We start from the raw sequence: 21,054 nt of genomic DNA, 5'->3' as shown, positions 1-21,054 counted from the left end.
TATCATCAAAAGGATATAATAGTCATAAATGATGCTAAAGGACGAAATCTACGTAAAATTGATTAATAAGTGACTAAATCTAATATTTCCAAAGATAAAGAGACCAAAATGAATTCAAACTAAAATTATAGGAAGAAAATGTTTTTTCCATAAACTATTTGTGACGAAAAGATGCCAATTCGTGTATATATATAGGGCCGCATGCAGAGAGGGCTTCTGAGAGAGGCAGTGTCATTAGTTCAGAGTCAGTCTTAGAGAGTTCAATTTTGAGAGATGGAGAGCTCATATTGCCAACTCCTGCTAGTTGCAGTACTCATAGTTGCACTGCCAGTTTCGTCTTCGTCGTTGTCGTCGTCGTCGTCAGTCACCACAAAGCGTTTTCGGTTCAGTGTAAGTTACACAAATGAACACATAAAATGCGCGCGCGAGCAGTGAGCTCCAAATCTTTCTTTCACACACGCACACACGTTTGTAGTGTTTAAGTATACTTTATAGTATAAATTTCGATGTTCCCTTACAACTGCGTTAAACAAAGTATCACCAAACAAGTCGTGAGTCAGTGGTAAGCGAGTTGGATTTTGAATTAACTCTTTCAATCCCGTCTTAAACAAACGGGATTAGTTTCATTTTCAATGGGGACGAGACATGTATCTACGTCTCTCTCTGTGAAGATGTGACGATTTGACGATGAATATACGGCAGGTGGAGTGGAAGACTGTGACGAGACTTTGCCATACAAAGCCAGTTCTGACAGTGAACGGCAAGTATCCAGGGCCAACTATTGCTGTGAATGAAGGGGACAACGTCCAAGTGATTGTCACTAATAGAGTTGCCAGGAACACTACCATCCATTGGTGAGTATTTCTCAATTTCCCACATACTTTTATGGGGTTAATTCTATTTTATTCCGTGTAAAAATATGAAGGTCTCGTTTGATTTGTGTGATTATGTATCATAAGATTGTCTATTATGCATAATCATATGTTTGGTTTATAGTATTAGAATTCGATATTAATATTGGGTTCAATCTCGGCAATTCAAATTTATGGGATAGTATAGCCCACCTAAAATGTGAGGTCGACTATTCTTTTGGTTAGTCTAAGGTAGGATTTTTTTTTTTTCCTTATATGCCCCTTCCACTTTTTTTCTGGAAAATATGGAAGCCACTTTTCTCACTTTGGCTTTTTCCTTACTTGTGAAATACATACATGCTCAAAAGAATATCATATAATATCATCACATAGGATATCATATATAATACTTGAACCAAACACCTATAATATCATCACATAGGATATCATATATACAATACATCAAATCAAACACTATATAAATCAATTTTTCATCCCATCCAATCTCATCATGCCTAATTCTATCGACACGAACCGAACGAGCCCTCAACCTTACCAAAGAAAAAAACGTCAGTTGAAGTATTCATGGAGTTTATTGGCCTTTTTTAGTTATGAAAAACTATAATTTTAGTCCTGTAAGTGTAGGGTTGATAAGTTTTAACTGCAAGAATTCATTTTGACAGTTTTGTCCTAAATATTAAAAAGTCCCCACATTCAAAACAAAAATGAGTTAAATTTGCTAAAAGAAATGTTGTATCCAATTTTTCGATCATTTCAGCAAATATTGGTCATTTTTTGTTCTCAAAACATATTTTCTAAAATTACAAGACAAAATTATCAAAATAAATGCAATTTACAAGATCAAAATTGTGATTTTTCCCCAATTATTATTATATTACAAAAGTTTAGAGAATGATATTGCAAAGGAAATATTACTGTGATTAAGCTTTTGCTGCAACATGGCTATTGATATACTTTATGGACAGCTTTCTTTGTATCATTCCCTCAGCTACTGTACTTCATATCTTGTAACGTCATCACCCTTAATTTGCCCTATCTTTATTTTCATAATGATTATTTATATCCATCTCCTTCTCAATTGTTAATTATTTGGCTCTCTTCATTTCACGTGCATAGGTCCATAATAATTTAGTACTTCATTTTAAATGATTATTAATATAAAGTTTAATATATTTTATACATCAATATATATACTATTGTTCTTAATATAAAACTTTATATTTACCTCTAACTAACTTATTATTTATTTATTACAAATCAAATAAATCTTTCAAGATCAAATTACTTTTATACATCTTCACAATGAGGAGGTGTATTTTCATCGTTATAAGAGAAGTTTATTCAAAAAAAAAAAATATTGTCCTGCAATAAGACAATATTAAGTCAATCGATGGTAATATCAATTTTCATTCATTTTTTTTTAATTAATATCAACAAATTTGTGAATTTTTAGTACCGCATGGACCTATTTGTTAGGCGAAAGCAAACTTTAAAAATACTAGATGTAATTTTTCAAACCGCATGGGATCAATATGTAATTACACTAAATCTCAGCGGAGGAAAGTGTAATTATTTTTAAGATAAATTAATCGACCTCCATTAGGTTACATATAACTATAAAAACACTTCATACTCTTTGCAAGATTATAAGTACACTCCTAAATTAGAACCCTTTTACTCACCAATCCACTTAAAATCAATTACCAACTCATATAGAACCCATCATCAACCCATATAGGACCCATTAGAACCCGTAATCTATTTTAATTTATTTAAACAAAACTATATTAAACCCATATTAGAAAATTTGAAACCCAATCGAAAACTAGGTGGGTTGGGTTTCGACCCTACAATGAATTACTGAATAATAAATTGATGAGACGCCTGGAAAATGAATAGGCACGGAATAAGGCAGCTAAGAACAGGATGGGCAGATGGCCCGGCGTACGTAACACAGTGCCCCATCGGAGGAGGCAAATCCTATACTTACAACTTCACAGTTGTGGATCAGCGGGGAACTCTTTGGTGGCACGCTCATTTCGCATGGCAACGTGCTTCTGTCTACGGCGCTTTCATCATTTACCCGCGCATGCCTTTCCCATTCTCACCTCCTATCCACTCCCATTTTCCTATCATCTTTGGTAATCATCACTTCTCCCTCTTCATTTTTCTGTTTTTTTTTCTTTGATTTACTAACTATAAGATTAAATTTTCAATTCTTACAGTTAATTTTGTTTTCTTTCTATTGGAATTAGAGAGGAGAAAAAGGAAAAAGATTTAAGGAGGTTGGCTGCTCATATCAACTTTCGCAACTTAGAATTTGTAGAACTAGAAGTAAAATGTACGTACAAGTTTGGTGTTTGGTTAGGAAGAAGAGAGACGGGATGAATATAAAACTCCTCTCAAGTGCAATTCTGTTAACTGTCGGACGAAAAAGTGCTAAAAAACATAACAGAATATATTTTATTTTATTTATTCTGTTACCCAATATATAATTTTCATCCAATTTTTTTCTCAATACCGGCACATAAACTTTTAGAAAAATAACTAAATCGGTACTGATGTTTTGAAGTTGTTGATTACTTGTAGTAAGTTGGCATCTTTTATGGTGGTAGACTTGTAATTAGGTTTCATATTTTCTTTTTTCTATTTTCTTAATCCTAATAAATATTTTAATGACAACCAAGTAATGAGTGGAGTAGAATTATGTGTGGAAAAATAGGCGTACTTGATTCCTAAATTGAGAACACGTACAGGTGAATGGTGGAATAGAGACGTTGAAGTAGTTGAACGCGAGATGATGTTATACGGCGGAGGACCTAATGCTTCAGATGCATACACCATCAATGGTCTGCCTGGCCCCTTGTACCCTTGTTCCACCAAAGGTAAAACTATGTGGTTTTGCTCCTATTGTTTTTCTTCGGAATAAATATGATTTTTGTCACGTTTAATTAATTAAAATTAAATATAATAATAAATATTATTTAATTTATAATTACGCATCGACAAATATTAACCATATTTATATCTAACACTATGACAAATATTAGGAAAAATGCATTTTACGTCTCATAAGGTAATCTTTTTGTAATTTTGTCCCAATTGCATACCTCCAAAAATACTTGCACAATCTCAAGCTTTAGTAATGTTAATTTTTCTGACGAAAACTACCTTAATTAATTCCCCTCAAGCTTTAATGGAGCGCATGTCATACACGTGTTGTTTTTTGAGTATCTATTTTTGCGCGGAAATTGTTCATAAGATTGTCTTTATGCACGGCAGATACATTCATCAAGACCGTTGAAGCTGGAAAAACCTACTTGCTAAGGATCATAAACGCAGCGTTAAACGACGAGCTCTTCTTTGCCGTAGCAAATCACAATTTAACTGTGGTCGAGATTGATGCAGTTTACACAAAGCCCTTCACAACATCAGCCATAATGATCACTCCTGGACAGACCACCAATGTTTTGTTAACAACAGATCAAGTCCCTGATTCCACTGGCATGTTTGCTATGGCTGCAAGGCCTTATCTCACTTCAGTTTTCCCATTTGACAATTCCACCACCATTGGATTCTTGAAGTACAAAGCCACCAGAAACACAAAATTTGAAAGAAACAAGCCCCCAATGCCTCCTTACGCACTACCAAAGAATCTCCCTGCAATGGAAGACACCCCATTTGCCGCACAGTTCTCCAACAATCTCCGCAGCCTTGTATCTAAAGATTACCCGTGCAACGTGCCACAAAAGATTGACAAACGAGTCGTTACAACAATAAGTCTGAACCTTCAAGACTGCCCTGTTAATCAAACTTGCCAAGGTTATCTAGGCAAAAGGTTTTACGCTTCCATGAACAACCATTCGTTCGTTCGCCCTTCTTTGTCCATCCTTGAATCCCACTACCATAACCTCAAGACTGAATTTTCATCCGATTTCCCTGAGAAGCCACCGTATGTCTTTAACTACACTGGCATAAATCCTGTGACGGAGAATATGAACACACAGTTCGGCACTAAAGTACTCGAAGTGCCTTTTGGCACGAGACTGGAAATCGTGCTCCAAGACACCAACTTCTTGAATCCTGAGAACCATCCTATCCATGTTCACGGCCACAACTTCTTCATTGTGGGAAGAGGGTTCGGGAACTTTGATGTTGCAAAGGATCCAAAGGGATACAATCTTGTCGATCCTCCAGAGAGAAACACCGTAGCCGTTCCAATGGGGGGATGGGCAGCCATTAGGCTTAATGCCGATAATCCAGGGGTGTGGTTCATCCATTGCCATCTTGAGGAACATACATCATGGGGTTTGGCTATGGGTTTCATAGTGAAAAGTGGAAAAGAGCCTTATCAGTGTTTGCTTCCTCCTCCAAGTGATCTGCCCCCTTGTTGATCAGTTTGTAGCCATTTAGAACACATTTGTTTGGATTTATAGAAATTTTAGATAAAGGTTATTATATGCCCTCTGATTGCGACATACCTTGTGATATGATCTTGTTTGTAGGTGGTTGTGAGATAATTCTTATTTGACTGTGAGAAAGTGATTCTTGGGGGAAATTATTCATGTTAGTGTTTTTTGTACCAGGGGGAATACAAGTTCGGAATGCAATTGAAAAGATATGTATCACCTTATATTATTTCTTTTTACAGGAATCACATTATATTATTTAACTAGCACGAAACTCGTGTTAAGCATGAAAAACTTATAAACGTTGTAATATTTTCATAATTTGAAATTATATAATGCTACGTCATATTTTAATGACAATCTTACCATATATAATAGTGTAAATTTATGCTTAAATGCATATTTGGTCTCATAACTTAGATTATTTGGTATTTTGGTCTTTTAACTTTTTAGAATATTATTTCGGTCCTACATGTTTTTTAATGTTCGTAATTTCAGTTCCCTTTTTTCGCCAAAAAAATATATGTACATCTCATGTGATCTTTTAAAATTGGGGTAGTTATTCCTATAATTAACTCATTTTCGCCAACATTTTTGTCTTTAAACTTTGTAGAGTAGAATTTTGGTTCTACATCTTTTTAATTTTTTCGAGTTCTGTCATTTTTTTCCATTAGAGTTCATCCTTCTCGCCAATGGTGCACGGTGAACTCTAGTAAAGAAAAGAACTAAAATCACAAAAATAAAATGATGCAGGATCAAAATGCGTAATCCCACCTACCTCATTATAAATCGGGCAAATTTGTAGCTGCAAGCACCGCCTGAGGGTGATGAGAACGACACCTTAGTGGATCTTCCACCACCCTGTCTCTTCCCATGAAGCCGGGCGGCCCCATGAACCCAGTCCAACCCATCTACGACCATCATGTTACAGAGAATCTTCAATCAGCAACACAGTTTGTACTAGATTAATTAAAATTCATTTGATTAATCACTCTTAATTAACTTTTAATCTTAAAGTACCCGTCTAGCACGTGCCATGAAGAGACAGGTGAGGTAACATGAACTTATTGGTTCCCGAGTAAATACAGATATTGTCCTTCCAGCAGCTATCTCCAAACCATAGTCTAAGACATGAAATTATTTATCGATTTTTCAATTAAATTATGTATTGACACAAACCCTAATCTAGGTGAAAGTGGACCTATAAAGTCACATAAAAGTTACTATAGATTTGTTGAAATAAATTATGAATTAGTTCTAGAAAAAAATAATTAATTTGAAATGTTGAAATTTAATTCTAGAGACTAAATGATATGTTCATTTGATAGAGAACCCATGTGATGGGAGCCCAAGTTTTAATTAATATTGATGCGTTCAAAAAACGCACGGGTCTAATGAATTTGGACAGTCATCCAAGACTTGGGGTTGAAGCGAATGCAAATCTTCAAGAGGGGACCTGCCAAAAAGACGTTAGTATTTCGGCACCAAGTTAGTATTGGATTTGAGATTGAATAAAGTGAAAAAATAAGTGAATTTTAATTAGAAGTCTAGATATTGTGAATAAAGTTGATGAAAAGTTTAAGAACACTTGATAATATGCTTAGAGAGAGCTCAAAAGATAGTTTAGAGAGTGATAGAAGAGTTTAAAGAGTAAGAGGGGTGTGAGAAAAGGTGTCCCCCACCTAGAGGTAGCAAGGTGGTATTTATAGGGGAATACCACTATCAGTTAGGGTCTATCCCACTCACTAGATATTCATGGAGATTGGTTGGGATGGTTAGGATAAGGAGTAGGTCGTTCTTATCCACAGTTGGATGTGTGTTAATCGAAGTCCTCTTTGTCTAGGGAGACCCCTCGTCTGCAAGGAGTTCCTCCTTGTTAGGGGTGATGTGGTCCAAAGTGGCTGCTGACACCTGGGTTGATGAGATGCCACGTGAGAGAATAGGCTGCCACGTGTGTGGGCTTTTTAAGCTGAATATTTTGTGAGCTTTAACCATGTTCCGAGTCAGAGGATGTTCCAAGCTTCCTTTCCTCTTCATGAGCTTCTTGGGTTGTTTGGGCCTGCCTAATTAAACTATGGATTGGGACATCCTTGGCCTCCTGGTGGCGTTATGGGCATGGGATGTCCTGGGCTTTCCGGAGAATACTATGGACCTTTCGTTTATTTCTTCGTTTTTGAGATGTTTGGATCTATTTGGACCAGCCTATTCTTTATGCACATCAAATATGATTAATCGAAATTATTCAATTAAATTAATGAGATTAATTCATTCAGATTGAATCTAATTAATTAATGCATTTAATTATTTCAGACTTGATTTATTTAAATCTTATTAAATTAATTTGGATTGAACCTTGCCTTAAAATTAATGAAATTGATTGATTAATAGACCTAATTAAATATAGTTGGACTTATACTAATTTAAAAGCTAAATCAAAATCAAGCCCAAAACACAGAACAATCCAAGCACAAACCCATGAGCCCATTTGAGGGAGATAAACTTACCTCTTCCATGAAGCAAGAGATGGCCAAGTGTGGAGTTCTTCAACCCTACCACTCGGTCATGCATATTTGTAATACGCACACATGCATTTTTTATGAGTTCAAGGTGTGCAAGAGTAGTGAGTATTACGGTGTGTAAGTTGATGTGTTTTTTCTTTTGTTCTTCTTGCAAGAGTTGCAAGTTAATAATTAAGAACAAAATAATTGTACAAATTAATTGTACGAAGTTGTTTCGATTTTCTTCTTTATACGCATTTGTTTGTAGCAAGACGGAGCATACAGATTCAAGTGTGACGTGGACAAAATAAAGAAAGCTTGTGTTAGCTCTTGGTGAAAGTCGGAAAGGTAAGAAATAGGACAATGTTGTACCGATTAAAGACTAACTACAAAAGGTGATTTATGTTTCATGTTTTCATACAATTTTTTATTTTCTAATTTAGCCACTTGTTAGTTCATTTATATTTTAATTAGCATTGGACGCTCGGAAAAAGGGCTTTTATCCCTATATCGTTTTAATTTTCATGTTTTAATCTTTTAAAGGAAATATTGCAATTTTTCCAATTTTTTAATTTTCGTTGTGTACAAAATTTTTCGAGTTATAATGATTCTTTCATTTGGACAACCCTTGAAGATCCTTATATACTTTAACAAAAAAGGCAAATTTTCCTACAATTTGTATCCCATATCGATTAAAATTCATTTTGATATTCGAATTTTGTTATTAGTAAGATTTTGATCGAGGAATTATAAATGAATTAATTGATATCCAAATTCCACCATTAATGTTATTTTGGTACCCGAATTGGTATTTTTCATTTATTTCCTCAATGACCAAATTAACCGTATGCACTAAAATAAAAATAATCTATAATTCTCACTTTGACAATCCAATTAAAAAATCAACCAATGTAACAAGATTAGTACCTCGGCGAAGCTTTCCACTTCTGAAAAAGATTAACAATACTGTGGTCTCATAATCTATCTGAGAGTGATGGATGGCAGATACCCCAAGAGTACCCAACGCGTGTCGGCTGCCAACAACAGTTTGGTGGCTAATCTGCAGTGGCAGGCATTCGGTTCACACGTGGTCTGCTGCTTTTTGCATTGCCCTGTGCATGTTCTGTAGGTTGCAACCTCTGCCAGCCCACTCTCACTTTTACGGGCCTATAAATATCCGCATGCTGTGCGACCAAATCTGTGCGTGGCGATGGCTGCAAACGTTGATCCCTTGGTCGTTGGTCGAGTCATCGGCGATGTGGTCGACATGTTTGTGCCCACTGTTTCCATGTCTGTGTACTATGGATCGAAGCATGTCAACAATGGCTGCGACATTAAGCCTTCCATGGCCGCCGCACCACCTCGAGTTACCATCACCGGACATGCAAATGAACTCTACACCTTGGTCGGCTCTTTTCTCTCTTTCTCCATGTTTTTAACTCCACATACGCAATCATTTTTGGTCGAAATTTTAACTCAAACGGTTAATCTTTGAATTAATTACACCGTTTGAGTATATATTATCGTGTGATTGGTTTACAATTCACAATTCATGCAGGTGATGACGGACCCTGATGCTCCGAGTCCAAGTGAGCCAAGCATGAGGGAGTGGGTCCATTGGTTAGTAATTATAGAAAATTAATACTGTAATTTCAAGAGAGAGGGAGAGAGAATAAAGAGTAAGATGAAATAAGTTGTGATTTTGCAGGATTGTGACGGACATTCCAGGGCGCTCAAATGTCACTCGAGGTAGGTTTCCCTGCTCCAAATTTATCAGCCACGTAAACCTCACATCTGAACTCTGATATTCTTATCTATGTCCATGCTTTGTTTCTGCATGCTTGTCGAAATTTTTTGTCCGAATCAGGTCTGATCGAACTTAATCAATCAACCTCCTAAAAATTTTTGTTCTTATATTTGTTATCTATGTTTAGAGGGTTAAATGCAATTTACACAGTGTTAACAGAAAAATACAGAAAAATTCCTGTAAAAACACAAAGTGCAATTCACTCCTATCTTGTTTTTTCGGGTAAATTATATTTTTGGTCCTGCAATTTTGATTCTATACGTTGAACAATGCCTTTTTTTTATTAAAATCTAAATTAAAGAAGGTTCAAATCATCAATTAGTTTATTAAATCTGAACCATCAACACCAAAAGCAAAGTCAAAATCGTTAATTATTATCGTTTTAAATATAGACCGTTGATTTATATCAATAAAATCTAACCACTCATAATTAATATAGCTAAGTAAATGTCCTTTTACTCTGGAAAAATAAATAAAATCGCGTGACAAGCGCGTGTGATGCACCTCTTGCAATAAGAAATTACACACCTTTTTAAACAAATAGAGGTAAATTAAAGCTTTTTTTCTTTTCATTCTGGCAAGAAAACTTTTCGAAAATTTTGCTTTAAAAAAAAAATTGAATTTTTGCTACACTATAAATAATCACGATTTAAAAATCATAATAAATCAATACTATTAATTACGATTAAATAAAATTAAAATAAAAATTTAAATTTTCACCACAATTAATTAATATTCATCGTAATTTTTAGCCATAGTCAAAACATTTGTCATGATAATTTCGGCTAAACTTGCAGCAACAAGCGCTAATGGTCGTTGAGAAGCCGTGGTTGATTTATATTTTTCACGATTTTCTTCTTTTTTGACTATAGTAATTAGTCGTAGTGAAAAAATATATTTTTTCTAGTATTAGTTGCACATTCATTTCATTAATTGTTTGCCTATTTAAGAAAAAATTAAATGTTGTTTATGTGAATTTATACTTATATGAATCGTTGAATTAATACATACATGATTAATTATAATTTAATAACAAAATTTGGACCAAGATTTAATGATATAGGAAAAATGCAAATATCCTCCTGTGATATTACAAATGAGCAAATTATCTTCTTATTAAAAAAATAATAATGTACCCCCTATGAAGATAAATTAAGAATTTACCCTCCTATAGTTTTTAAAATACGATAATTTACCCCTTTGAGTTTTTTAAAATGAAGCAATTTATTCCCCTAAAATTGTTTCATTTTAGAGAACATGGAAACAAATTGATATTTTTTTTATAGAGTGGTCATTTGCTCATGAGGGTAAGTTGCATTAAACCCTATGAAAAATTATAAGAAACATTCATTTCTATGTTTAATTATCATAATTATGTAAAGATGTTTTAAAAAAAATTATACATTCATGAGGTATATATCTAATAAGTAGTTTAAATGCAATTTATCTCTTATAATATATGAAATGAACTTACATTCATGAGACGAAAAATTACCAAATTACTCTCTGTATTTCGGGAAATGAAGCAAATTAGCGTTGTTTGCTCGTTTTTTGCTGGTTTAGCATATCATAGGAGGAAATTGCATTTATCCAATAAATAATATGAAAATAAAATAAAATTTAGGCTATTCATAAGTAGCACCTTACTTGGTACTAAAAATGCACACAGGTAGGGAGGTGCTGCCGTACATAGGGCCACGGCCACCCGTCGGAATCCACCGTTATATATTAGTGCTTTTCCGGCAGAACGCGAGCGTGGAAGGGGTGGAGGCACCAGTGTCGCGCACGCATTTCAACACCAGAGCGTTCGCGCAAGAGCTTGATCTGGGCATGCCTGTGGCCACTGTTTATTTCAATGCTCATAAGGAGCCGGCAAACAGAAAGCGTCAGTATTAGCCAAATCTACCTATATATATATAAATGCACTACCTATATATATATATATATATATATTGCTTCTTTCTCTTTCTTTGTATTTTGATATGTGGGGAATGGAGTCCTTATAAGACGGTATTGTAACTATGGAACTCTGGGTTTTCTTCATGATTTTGCCTATTTATGTCCATTTCTACACTACATCATTTAGGCAGCTCAGTGTTTTTGGAAAAAATGCAATTTAGTTTTTGTACTATACAAAATGTGCAAAATACTCTATGTGAAGAATAAATAAACAAATTGCCCTCTTGAACTTTCTTAAATGAAGATATATCCCTATGACGCGATGTGATACAAAGAGGAAGGAGTTAAATTGCATTTAACCCGTGTTTTCCACAAATTTGGGTGATTGATACGATATTTAAATGTTGCTTTATCATCAAGATCATAAAAGAATGAATTTCCAGATGATTGTGAAAGGGGCTTAAATTTAGGCACGAGTTTTGGGAAGCAAAATAAGTTCTAAACTTGATTTTGTATGGAAATAGATTGAAGAAAATTGAAAACCTTTACCACTATATTTGTTTTTATTTTCAAATTATTTTCGAGACAAGTCAAAATACATTGAATGTTTGTCATCATTCAAAAATACCTTATTTAGGTGTTTTTAACTGTTTTAGCATAAATACATACATATATATACACACACATATATATACATAAACAGTTAGGGCTTGTTTGGTTGTGTTTTCAATGAGATTTTTTTCCACTTTTCACTATTTGGGTATGTGGGAATTTGTTTGGTCAAGCCATTTTTAGTGAGAATGCATTCCTATTTTAATTCTCAATTTCAAATTCATATAGGTCACATGGGCTTGTCATAGTTGTCTTTCTGTCACATCAAAAATACATATACCTATATTCAACATTCTCACACCTATATACCTATATTTGGAAACAACTAATCCAAACATATTCTCAGTTTTCGCACAAAAATCAATAAAGCATTTTTACACATTTTCAATTGTTGGAAACTGAAAATAAAAATAAAAACACAACCAAATGAGCTCTTAGCCTCCAGAATCATTCTATTCCACTAATGACATTGGGCGAGGTAAGTTGCTTCCCTCGCTACAAAAGATTCTACGAGCTCAGCATATGTATTTTCCTTGAAACCTGCTTGCCAGCCATGGTCACACGTATTGAGTTAATCTTACTTACATGTTGATGGGGGAATACAAGAAGCTCGGAATCAAAGTACGCTATACACTTCACAAGCTAGAAATTTTTAGAGCTTCTATCAAAGCCTCTCCTTTTAATTCATTTTTCGAAAGTCCCCTTTGTAATGAAATTAGAAGGTATTTATACTATGCTATCCATAAATGTGAAGGTGTGTTAAATTGATTTTACCCCTCACCAATCATTAATTTGTGGGTGCATTTTACTATCTAAGAATAATCTAGATGATAATTCAAATCGTATAGTCTTGATTTCTAATCGTTTTTTATGATAAGGATTTGACTCTCCATTTGGATCATCTTTTGGTTGTTCTTCTTGTGGCCATCATGGCCTCCAAACTCCTAAATATTTAGGAGTTAACTTAAATTGGTATATTCCGTTGGGTCAAGGATTGACTCCTTTAGTCCCTTGTTCATTTTGGGTTTGACCATCCCTGATTCTGTACTCTCATCCAGATCGGACGCAGATCTAGTTCTCAGTCAGACGGCTGGTCCGATTTGAATTTAAGAACACTGGTCTGAACCTCATCAATAAACTCAAATTATCTGCTTTAGATCTTAGTAATATTGGACCAGTTACTTCAGATATTAGACATGCTTTAAATTCTGTCGTCTTGTGAATTCTCTTAGGTTAATCGTACTATGAACAATATTGCACACAACTTAGCTAGATTTTTAGGTCATAGAGTCGATGGCTCTTTTTCTCAACGTTAGATGCTCCGACATTTTAATTATGTGATTTGATTACATTACAGTAATAATAGTTTATGTTTTTCCTTGGGGAAAAAAAAAAGAACACTTTTAAAGTTCAGATTAACCATGCAAATATCTTTTGTATTGGGTGTTTAGTGTAAATTTACAATCTACTTCAAAGTGTGCATGTGTATAATTTGTTATTGAATAAAAGTGTACTTATAATTACAACTATAATTTCAAGTAGTCTATTTGTAATTTCATTAAAGGTAAAAGGTTTTGTGCAATTAGAATATTCTTAAGGGATGTTAATGTAGTGTACTTATAATTTCAAGTAGTCTATTTGTAATTTCATTAAAGGTAAAAGGTTTTGTGCAATTAGAATATTCTTAAGGGATGTTAATGCAATTTCCTCCTTTTACACAATGAGACTGTTTGTGAAAACCTCTACTTTTAGAAAAGTGATTTTTGTAAAGAAAGCTGAAAGTTGTGTTTAATCAAAGTTGGTAGTGTTTCTAAAAAAATAAAAAGTAGACAAAAACTAAATTAGATAGTGTTTCGGAAAAATCATTTCTAAAACAAACTTAATTGATTAAAGACCATTTTGTCCTCATATGTTAAAAAGATATTATTTTTTTATTATAGTTTTATTTGTTGTTTGTCAATAATAACTATTTTTTTCATAAAACATAAAATAAATTTTATTTTGATTAGTATATATCATATTTATTTTTTCTGAAATATTAATAGAATAACGCTAAGTAATATAATTGTTGATGCATACGCAGTAATTAAACTTGTATGATATTAATAGAAAACCGCTAAGTAATATAATTGTTGATGCATACGCAGTAATTAAACTTGTATGAATGACAAAATCTTTTATTAATTAATCATAGTCGTTTAATTTATATTTTATTTATGATAAATGAATAATATAATTAGATAATATAGCAAATAAAATATAAAAATTATAAAATATTTAATATGTGATAGTGTAAATTTTATTATTGTTAAATTATTTGAATTATTTAAAAATTTCAATATCAACTTTAAATATAAAATTTTTTAAAATAAATTAAAAATAATAAAATCAAATTAACATTATTATAACGAGACTAAAATAATAAAAAATAAATTAAATTTATTTATAAAAAATCAAAACAACTAGAAGAACCCTAATTTAAAATCAAAAGTTGAAAAACGCTTCACAAAATAGGACACAAACAACTTCCATAGTCTACTTTGCTTCAAAAGAAGTACCAAAGAGTATCATGTTTGTGTATAATATCATACTGTGGCTGTCAGTGTCAAGCCAAAAAAGTATATCGTGCAGTGCTGTCAGACGTGCTAACATAATTATACAGTTAGCAAAATTAGACAACGCATTTCCATTCTGCTGCTTTCAGTTTCATCTCCCAAGAAACGCACATAGCAGCTCCGAAACGAACCTCACAAACCCCAGATAGTAGGAAGAAAGAAAGGGGTATTACCCAAAAATGGCGCAGTTAGCAGAAACATACGCGTGCGTGCCGTCGACGGAGCGGGGCAGGGGAATCCTAATATCGGGCGACTCGAAATCGAACTCTATCCTCTACTGCAACGGGCGATCTGTCATCATCCGGTACTTGGACCGACCGTTAGAGGTGCAGGTGTATGGAGAGCACGCCTACCCCGCCACCGTGGCCCGATACTCCCCTAACGGCGAGTGGATCGCTTCTGCTGACGTGTCAGGTACGGTGCGGATCTGGGGGACCCGCAATGAGTTCGTGCTGAAGAAGGAATTTCGGGTGCTTTCGGGTCGGATCGACGATCTTCAGTGGTCCCCCGACGGTCAGCGCATTGTGGCATCTGGCGATGGCAAGGGGAAGTCTCTCGTTCGCGCCTTCATGTAAGCACTGTCTCAATTATATAATGTGTCAGTTAGAACGTAGGGTTTATCCTAAAAATAATGTCCTTCTTTGAATTGGCCAAAGTTTTTGACTATATATGGTAAAAGTAAAATCTTCAGCCAGTTTCATCTTGTTTAGAGTTGGTGTCCTTTGAAGAAATAAGCCATTATCAATAGATATTTCAGGAAGGAATTTGGTGCAGTCATTAACGGGCAAGGGAGTAAACTGGTTCTGAAGCTGTTAATTGGTTGTTCTTTTTATGTCTTTCTGGAAGTGGTTTGTTTTCAATATTGAACTTTCTTTTGTTTAATTTGGTTGAAGTTGATGATGTTACCAATGGGCTTAAATTTCTGAAGGATGAACTTAAGGTTCACGTAGTGAAGATTTGGTTCTTTACCAGTTTTTATGCCTACTTTGCAAGATTAGTTGTTAGTGCCTATATTTAGTGAGTTCATTAAGTTGTTAGATCCAAATGCTGCAGAAGATTTTACTATTACTCGGGGGAAAATGGAGCCAAATTTAATATAATTAGTGCAAATAAGGTGCATTTTGTTGAAGTTAGGAGGTTTTTATATAATATTAATTTCGCATTTCATTAGTTAGAGAATTGCTTTTAGGTACTTGCAGACTTGGAATAGATTGAATAACTAAATGACAAGCCTTTATTCTCTACTCCAATTTCTTCTATCATTTGAAATTTGCTTTCAAGATGACACGAAACCCACAATTTTGTTTAGTTGGTGTTGGCAAAGGGAGCTAGGATCTCTTGTATCATCTGATGCACCAGACGGAACAAAGTCATGCTTTTATGGCATTTTGAAGCAGCATCACTTAGAGGAGTGCCTTGTTCAGTTGAACATGAAGTTACCAATGCAGCTCCGATTATTGTGAGACCAAAATGTAGTTATACCAAATCAACTGTATAAGTTACCAACAATTTGAGAAAAATATTAGTTCAGTTGAACATGATGTGTTATTCCCGACAATGAAACATCTTTAACAAATTCCCCATGGCTTTGTAACTTGTTTAAAGAGACAGCAAGTTATCATCAAAATTCTTCTTTTAACTGCAAAACAGGGTACCTCCCAATGCAATGATTCACTTTTTCTGACAAGGCACTTTTTATTTAAGTCTGGAGATTCTTTCTTTAATTTACGTCAGATCTATATCAATTACCAGTATATGATCTCTGATGATTGTGAAATTTCAAATGATGGTGATTGTTGTCTGATGGGCTTTATTTGCAGGTGGGACTCAGGAACTAATGTTGGAGACTTTGATGGGCACTCAAGAAGAGTCTTAAGTTGTGCATTTAAGCCGACAAGACCGTTTCGCATTGTAACATGTGGGGAGGATTTTTTGGTTAATTTTTATGAAGGGCCTCCATTTAAGTTCAAGCTATCTCACAGGTATCTCATCACTACTGTTTTGACCTGTTACTTTCTCTGTCCACCTAAACAAAAATTATATAAAAGGATTTTACCATGATTTACCATCCATTTGGAAGCTCTTCTATCCTCTACCTTGAACTCTAATTGGAAAAGATGATGATGCATAACCAGTAGCTGAATGGCTATGACTTTCTTCACTATGCCGTATCCTCCTTGAATCCCTAAAAGGTTGGATATTAAATATATCTAAAGCAACTGGTATATTACAATGCAACATATTAATTTCTCTTCATTCATAGTATGAAAGCTAATCTTTGGTGGAGCTGCACTCCTACTTGCCTCCTTCCTCGTAAGCTGCAAAGAACTGCTCTTTCAGTTAGAGCAAGTTAAAAGTTTTAGTGGAAGTTCCCTGCATTCCTTTACCAATTTTTTTATCTTCCCTCCCACGTAGAATTAGACTGTGCACTTATACTAGTTTGCGTATGCAGACCCAACCCTCAAGATACTTTTTGGGGTATATTTACATCTCGTCACTGAACCAAGTTTCCTGAATGCGATTGTGCAAAATTATATTTGCTCACTAGTGAACCCCATGCACACAACCATTGACCAACCATTGTATGGCATTTGATTTAATCTTTACTGTCTCTTTAGTGGGCCTTATGTTGGTGAGAGTTATCTCTGACCCTTGTAAAGTTTCGAGGTTAGGATATTGCTTCTGTGAGTGGGAAAACGGGATTTGATTATTTACTGTTCTTATGCACAGTGCTAAGACTTGTCAATTATTGTACTTAATTTTGAAGAAATTGGTTTTATATTGCTCTAAACAGAACACAAGGAAATGTTGATGGTTTGGAACTGATTTTTTTGTCTATTTTATTAGTTTCTGTATTCCCTCAAGGCTCTTGTTACGTTGGCCTGCAGGGATCATTCGAATTTCGTAAACTGCGTCCGTTTTTCTCCAGATGGGAGCAAATTTATTAGTGTAGGCTCCGATAAGAAGGGTATAATATATGATGCCAAAACTGGAGATATAATTGGGAAGTTGTCTTCCGAGGATGGCCACAAAGGCAGCATATATGCAATTAGTTGGAGTCCTGACAGTAAACAGGTAAGCCTAACATTTTGGCACAGACGATACACACACAGACACACCAAAAAGAAAAAAAAAAAACAAAGAGTTTGCTGAAATTCTTATGCTCCCACAAGGGGAAAATACGCATATTAATTTTAAAGTTAATTTGTTTTGTCCACTGTACCATACTTATTATTGATATCGTTTGATTGGTACATGCTGGATGCTGTCTCAAACTTAATATGGAATTTTTTTTGGCATACGAAGTTCGTTCTTTTTCATTGCTTTATATTTCTTCTCTACTCAGTAACATTACTAATTTCTTGGGTGGATTGTTCATAAAAAGCTTCAGATATTTTGGATATTCTAACTTATGAATAAAATATCAGGGCATATGTGGGAGATTTTGGATTGGACACTCAAGTTTACAAATCCCTCACTCATGCAAACTGAAAACTCAAGCTTCTCTGATAGGCTTATCCCTGGCGTTCCTCAGGATTGCTTGTTTAGGTTGATATTGAATAGAAAAACCAGGGCAACAGGCAATCTCAAGAAGTTACATGATAAAATTGAGCTAATCTCCAAGTATTAGACTTCATCTTCTAGAGAACATAAATGAAATCCTTTAACGAGGCCTTGGAAGGATGAAAACCAATTTGTTTCACCTGTGTTTCTGTATGCGTGTGGGCTGGGTGGGGTTTGCTTCTTGTCTCATTAATTGCTTGATGAGATTTACAGTAATGGCTTTAGGTTGTTTTAAGATATGAAAAGCCATATAGGTCCTGGCAAGAACTTAGAAACTTAACAATTATTCTGCATAACTTGTGCATGGGAAGGTTTGGATTTCAATTTGCCAATTCTGTTTTGGATAAATGTGTCTATCTGATGGAGATTTGTCAATGGCATTGCCAATCTTATTCTGCTCTTGCAATTGTAGTTATTAATACTTAACAGAAATAGCACGATCAGCTTAAAAAGTGTTATTGAGAATTGTCACATTCAATATTGGACAAGTTCTGTGCCCTTATACATCACATTGTTTCTCTTTTACTTTCAGGTACTAACAGCGTCTGCAGACAAGTCTGCCAAAATTTGGGAAATATCTGAGGATAATATTGGAAAAGTGAAGAAAACTTTGACTTGTCCAGGTTCTGGTGGAGTAGATGACATGTTAGTTGGATGTCTCTGGCAGAATGATCACATTGTTACTGTTTCTCTCGGAGGCACTATATTTTTGTACTCAGCTAGTGATCTTGACAAGGCTCCACTGTCATTATCTGGACACATGAAGAATGTCAGTTCGCTAGCGCTGCTGAAAAGTGAGCCCAAAGTTATATTATCCAGCAGTTACGATGGCTTAATAGTTAAGTGGCTTCAAGGTACTGGATACTATGGAAAATTAGAAAGGAAGGTGATTTCTCAGATAAAATGTTTAGCGGTGGTCGAAGAAGAAATTGTTTCGTCTGGATTTGACAATAAGGTTAGCAAATAAGTGAAAAATGCTAACTTAATTACTTGTTAATGCAGTATGATTAAATTCTCTTCCACTGTTATTTATCTTATTCGATAAGTGCAACGGAAGATCTAACAGCTTCTTTACCAAACTGATTGATTGCAAGATTGAGTTGAATACCTAATCATCAATTCTAGGAATTTCACAATAAGCCTGGCTGTGGAAGAATTAATTTCAGCGACAAATGAAAAACCTAATGTGTGGTGTTGAAAATACGCCTAGGTTAGAGAAAATTCTAATTTTCTCTTGCAATGACATTTTGTTGAAACTTGTCGCCCTCTCATGTGCATGTAGAGCTTTGAGTATGTGCTGTTTTTTGTTCCTTTTGCATTCTTTCTCACGAATAAGCTACTACTGCCTCTTTGTTGACTAATTATCATCTTTCCTTGATGGAAATTAATTTGCTTATTCCTGATGTATGCCAAGAAAATGAAATTATGCCATAGGTCTTAACGCTTTTTTTCCTTTTTTATCTGGCAAAGGTTTGGAGGGTTTCTCTGCAAGGAGATCAATGTGGCAATGCCGAGTGCATCGATATTGGCAATCAGCCAAAGGACTTGAATCTCGCCCTTCTTTCTCCTGATCTTGCATTGGTTACTATTGATACTGGTGTAATCCTCCTCCGTGGTTCAAAAGTCGTTTCCACCATTGACCTAGGGTTCACTGTCACGGCATCTGCTATAGCACCAAATGGTACTGAAGCTATTGTGGGCAGTCAGGATGGAAAATTGCATGTATATTCTATAACAGGTGATACTCTGAACGAAGAGGCAGTACTTGAAAAACATCGGGGAGCTATCACTGTCATTCGCTATTCTCCAGATGTTTCCATGTTTGCATCAGGAGATGCTAATCGAGAAGCTGTCGTCTGGGACTGTGCTTCCCGCGAGGTAGTAAATCACTATAGTTGTGCTTTATCTTTTCCACTGTTTTAGGTTTCTAAGTCAAATTATAAAGTTAACACATTATTGCTGCTATGTTGTTGATGTAAACATGATAACTTTAGATGCCTAATTTTTAATAGAATAGCTATGCCAACATTCCAGATAGATTTCCAGTTTTGTGCATTGCTTGTTTAATATAGTAGAAGAATTAAAATGGATAATATTTCATTTTATATTTCCAATGGAAATAGTTGCTTGTATGTGAAAGGAACATTGACTAACTGTTTCAGCTTTGTGCATTAAGTAGGTTGCAGAAGTTGCCAAAAAAGGTAAAAGATAATACACGAAATATTGATGTCATTGATTTGAGAAATGAAATGAATATATATTAGATAAAGAAATTGGGTTACGAAAAATTCTGTACATATTGAACTTTGCTAACACAAGAGAGATTCCATATTTCTCATTAACTTGACTTGTCTGTTTGTTCCTCAGCAGCCTTGCAGAAATGATTATGCCTCCCAACTGTGATACTATTCCCATTGCATTTGCTTTTGAAAATTCCTTGTTTGCTTTTAGTGTTGGTAGTTTGTACTTACCCTATGAAAGTTCTTGCTATACACATGTGCACAAAGACAAATCAACTTGTACTAAGAGAAACCTCTATCAGAATGGAAGACTATTCTGTGATAGAAGTTAAACTAAAGTTAGCAGCGCATGGGTGAAAATCTTCCTCTAGATCTCGTGGATCATATAAAACTCTTGATTAACATCCCAAAGTGAAATTTCATCAGAAGCAACAAGCTGAATTCAATGCTTGTAAATTGTTGTTGAATGATCTTACTTAAGTGTACTTCACACATTTGCACAAAGACAAATCAGCTTGTACTAAGAGAAACCTCAATC

The 21,054-nt window shown here is 34.7% G+C and overlaps 3 protein-coding genes across 3 annotated transcripts in view; all 3 read left to right on the top strand.

Moving 5' to 3' along the window:
- On the top strand, positions 215-5,505 carry LOC105158065 (laccase-1). The gene is made up of 5 exons (XM_011074690.2): positions 215-390; positions 703-854; positions 2,772-3,013; positions 3,629-3,757; positions 4,155-5,505. Exons 1-5 carry the CDS (start codon positions 274-276, stop codon positions 5,264-5,266), a joined length of 1,752 nt encoding a protein of 583 aa, XP_011072992.1. The 5' UTR covers positions 215-273; the 3' UTR covers positions 5,267-5,505.
- Positions 8,960-11,487, top strand: LOC105158064 (protein MOTHER of FT and TFL1). Its single transcript, XM_011074689.2, has 4 exons — positions 8,960-9,184; positions 9,338-9,399; positions 9,488-9,528; positions 11,256-11,487. Exons 1-4 carry the CDS (start codon positions 8,990-8,992, stop codon positions 11,480-11,482), a joined length of 525 nt encoding a protein of 174 aa, XP_011072991.1. The 5' UTR covers positions 8,960-8,989; the 3' UTR covers positions 11,483-11,487.
- Positions 14,687-21,054, top strand: part of LOC105158063 (actin-interacting protein 1-2) — a 7,565-nt gene continuing 1,197 nt past the window's right edge. The window contains exons 1-5 of the mRNA XM_011074688.2: positions 14,687-15,283; positions 16,533-16,694; positions 17,601-17,787; positions 18,809-19,231; positions 19,747-20,154. Of these exons, the coding sequence (XP_011072990.1) occupies positions 14,892-15,283; positions 16,533-16,694; positions 17,601-17,787; positions 18,809-19,231; positions 19,747-20,154 (1,572 nt within the window). The 5' untranslated portion in view covers positions 14,687-14,891. The remainder of the gene's footprint in view (positions 15,284-16,532; positions 16,695-17,600; positions 17,788-18,808; positions 19,232-19,746; positions 20,155-21,054) is intronic.

The sequence above is a fragment of the Sesamum indicum genome, linkage group LG3 (assembly GCF_000512975.1).
Source record: "Sesamum indicum cultivar Zhongzhi No. 13 linkage group LG3, S_indicum_v1.0, whole genome shotgun sequence".
NCBI lineage: Eukaryota > Viridiplantae > Streptophyta > Magnoliopsida > Lamiales > Pedaliaceae > Sesamum > Sesamum indicum.
Note: the sequence above shows the minus strand (reverse complement) of the source record. Positions and strands in the feature narration are given on the sequence as shown.

Excerpts from the sequence above, each read along its gene's own strand:
- LOC105158065 (XM_011074690.2), top strand. The coding sequence starts at position 274 with ATGGAGAGCTCATATTGCCAACTCCTGCTAGTTGCAGTACTCATAGTT. Across the intron at positions 855-2,771 it reads AGGAACACTACCATCCATTG|GCACGGAATAAGGCAGCTAA; the intron begins GTGAGTATTTCT and ends GAAAATGAATAG. Across the intron at positions 3,758-4,154 it reads GTACCCTTGTTCCACCAAAG|ATACATTCATCAAGACCGTT; the intron begins GTAAAACTATGT and ends TATGCACGGCAG.
- LOC105158064 (XM_011074689.2), top strand. The coding sequence starts at position 8,990 with ATGGCTGCAAACGTTGATCCCTTGGTCGTTGGTCGAGTCATCGGCGAT. Across the intron at positions 9,400-9,487 it reads ATGAGGGAGTGGGTCCATTG|GATTGTGACGGACATTCCAG; the intron begins GTTAGTAATTAT and ends GTGATTTTGCAG. Across the intron at positions 9,529-11,255 it reads GCGCTCAAATGTCACTCGAG|GTAGGGAGGTGCTGCCGTAC; the intron begins GTAGGTTTCCCT and ends AAATGCACACAG.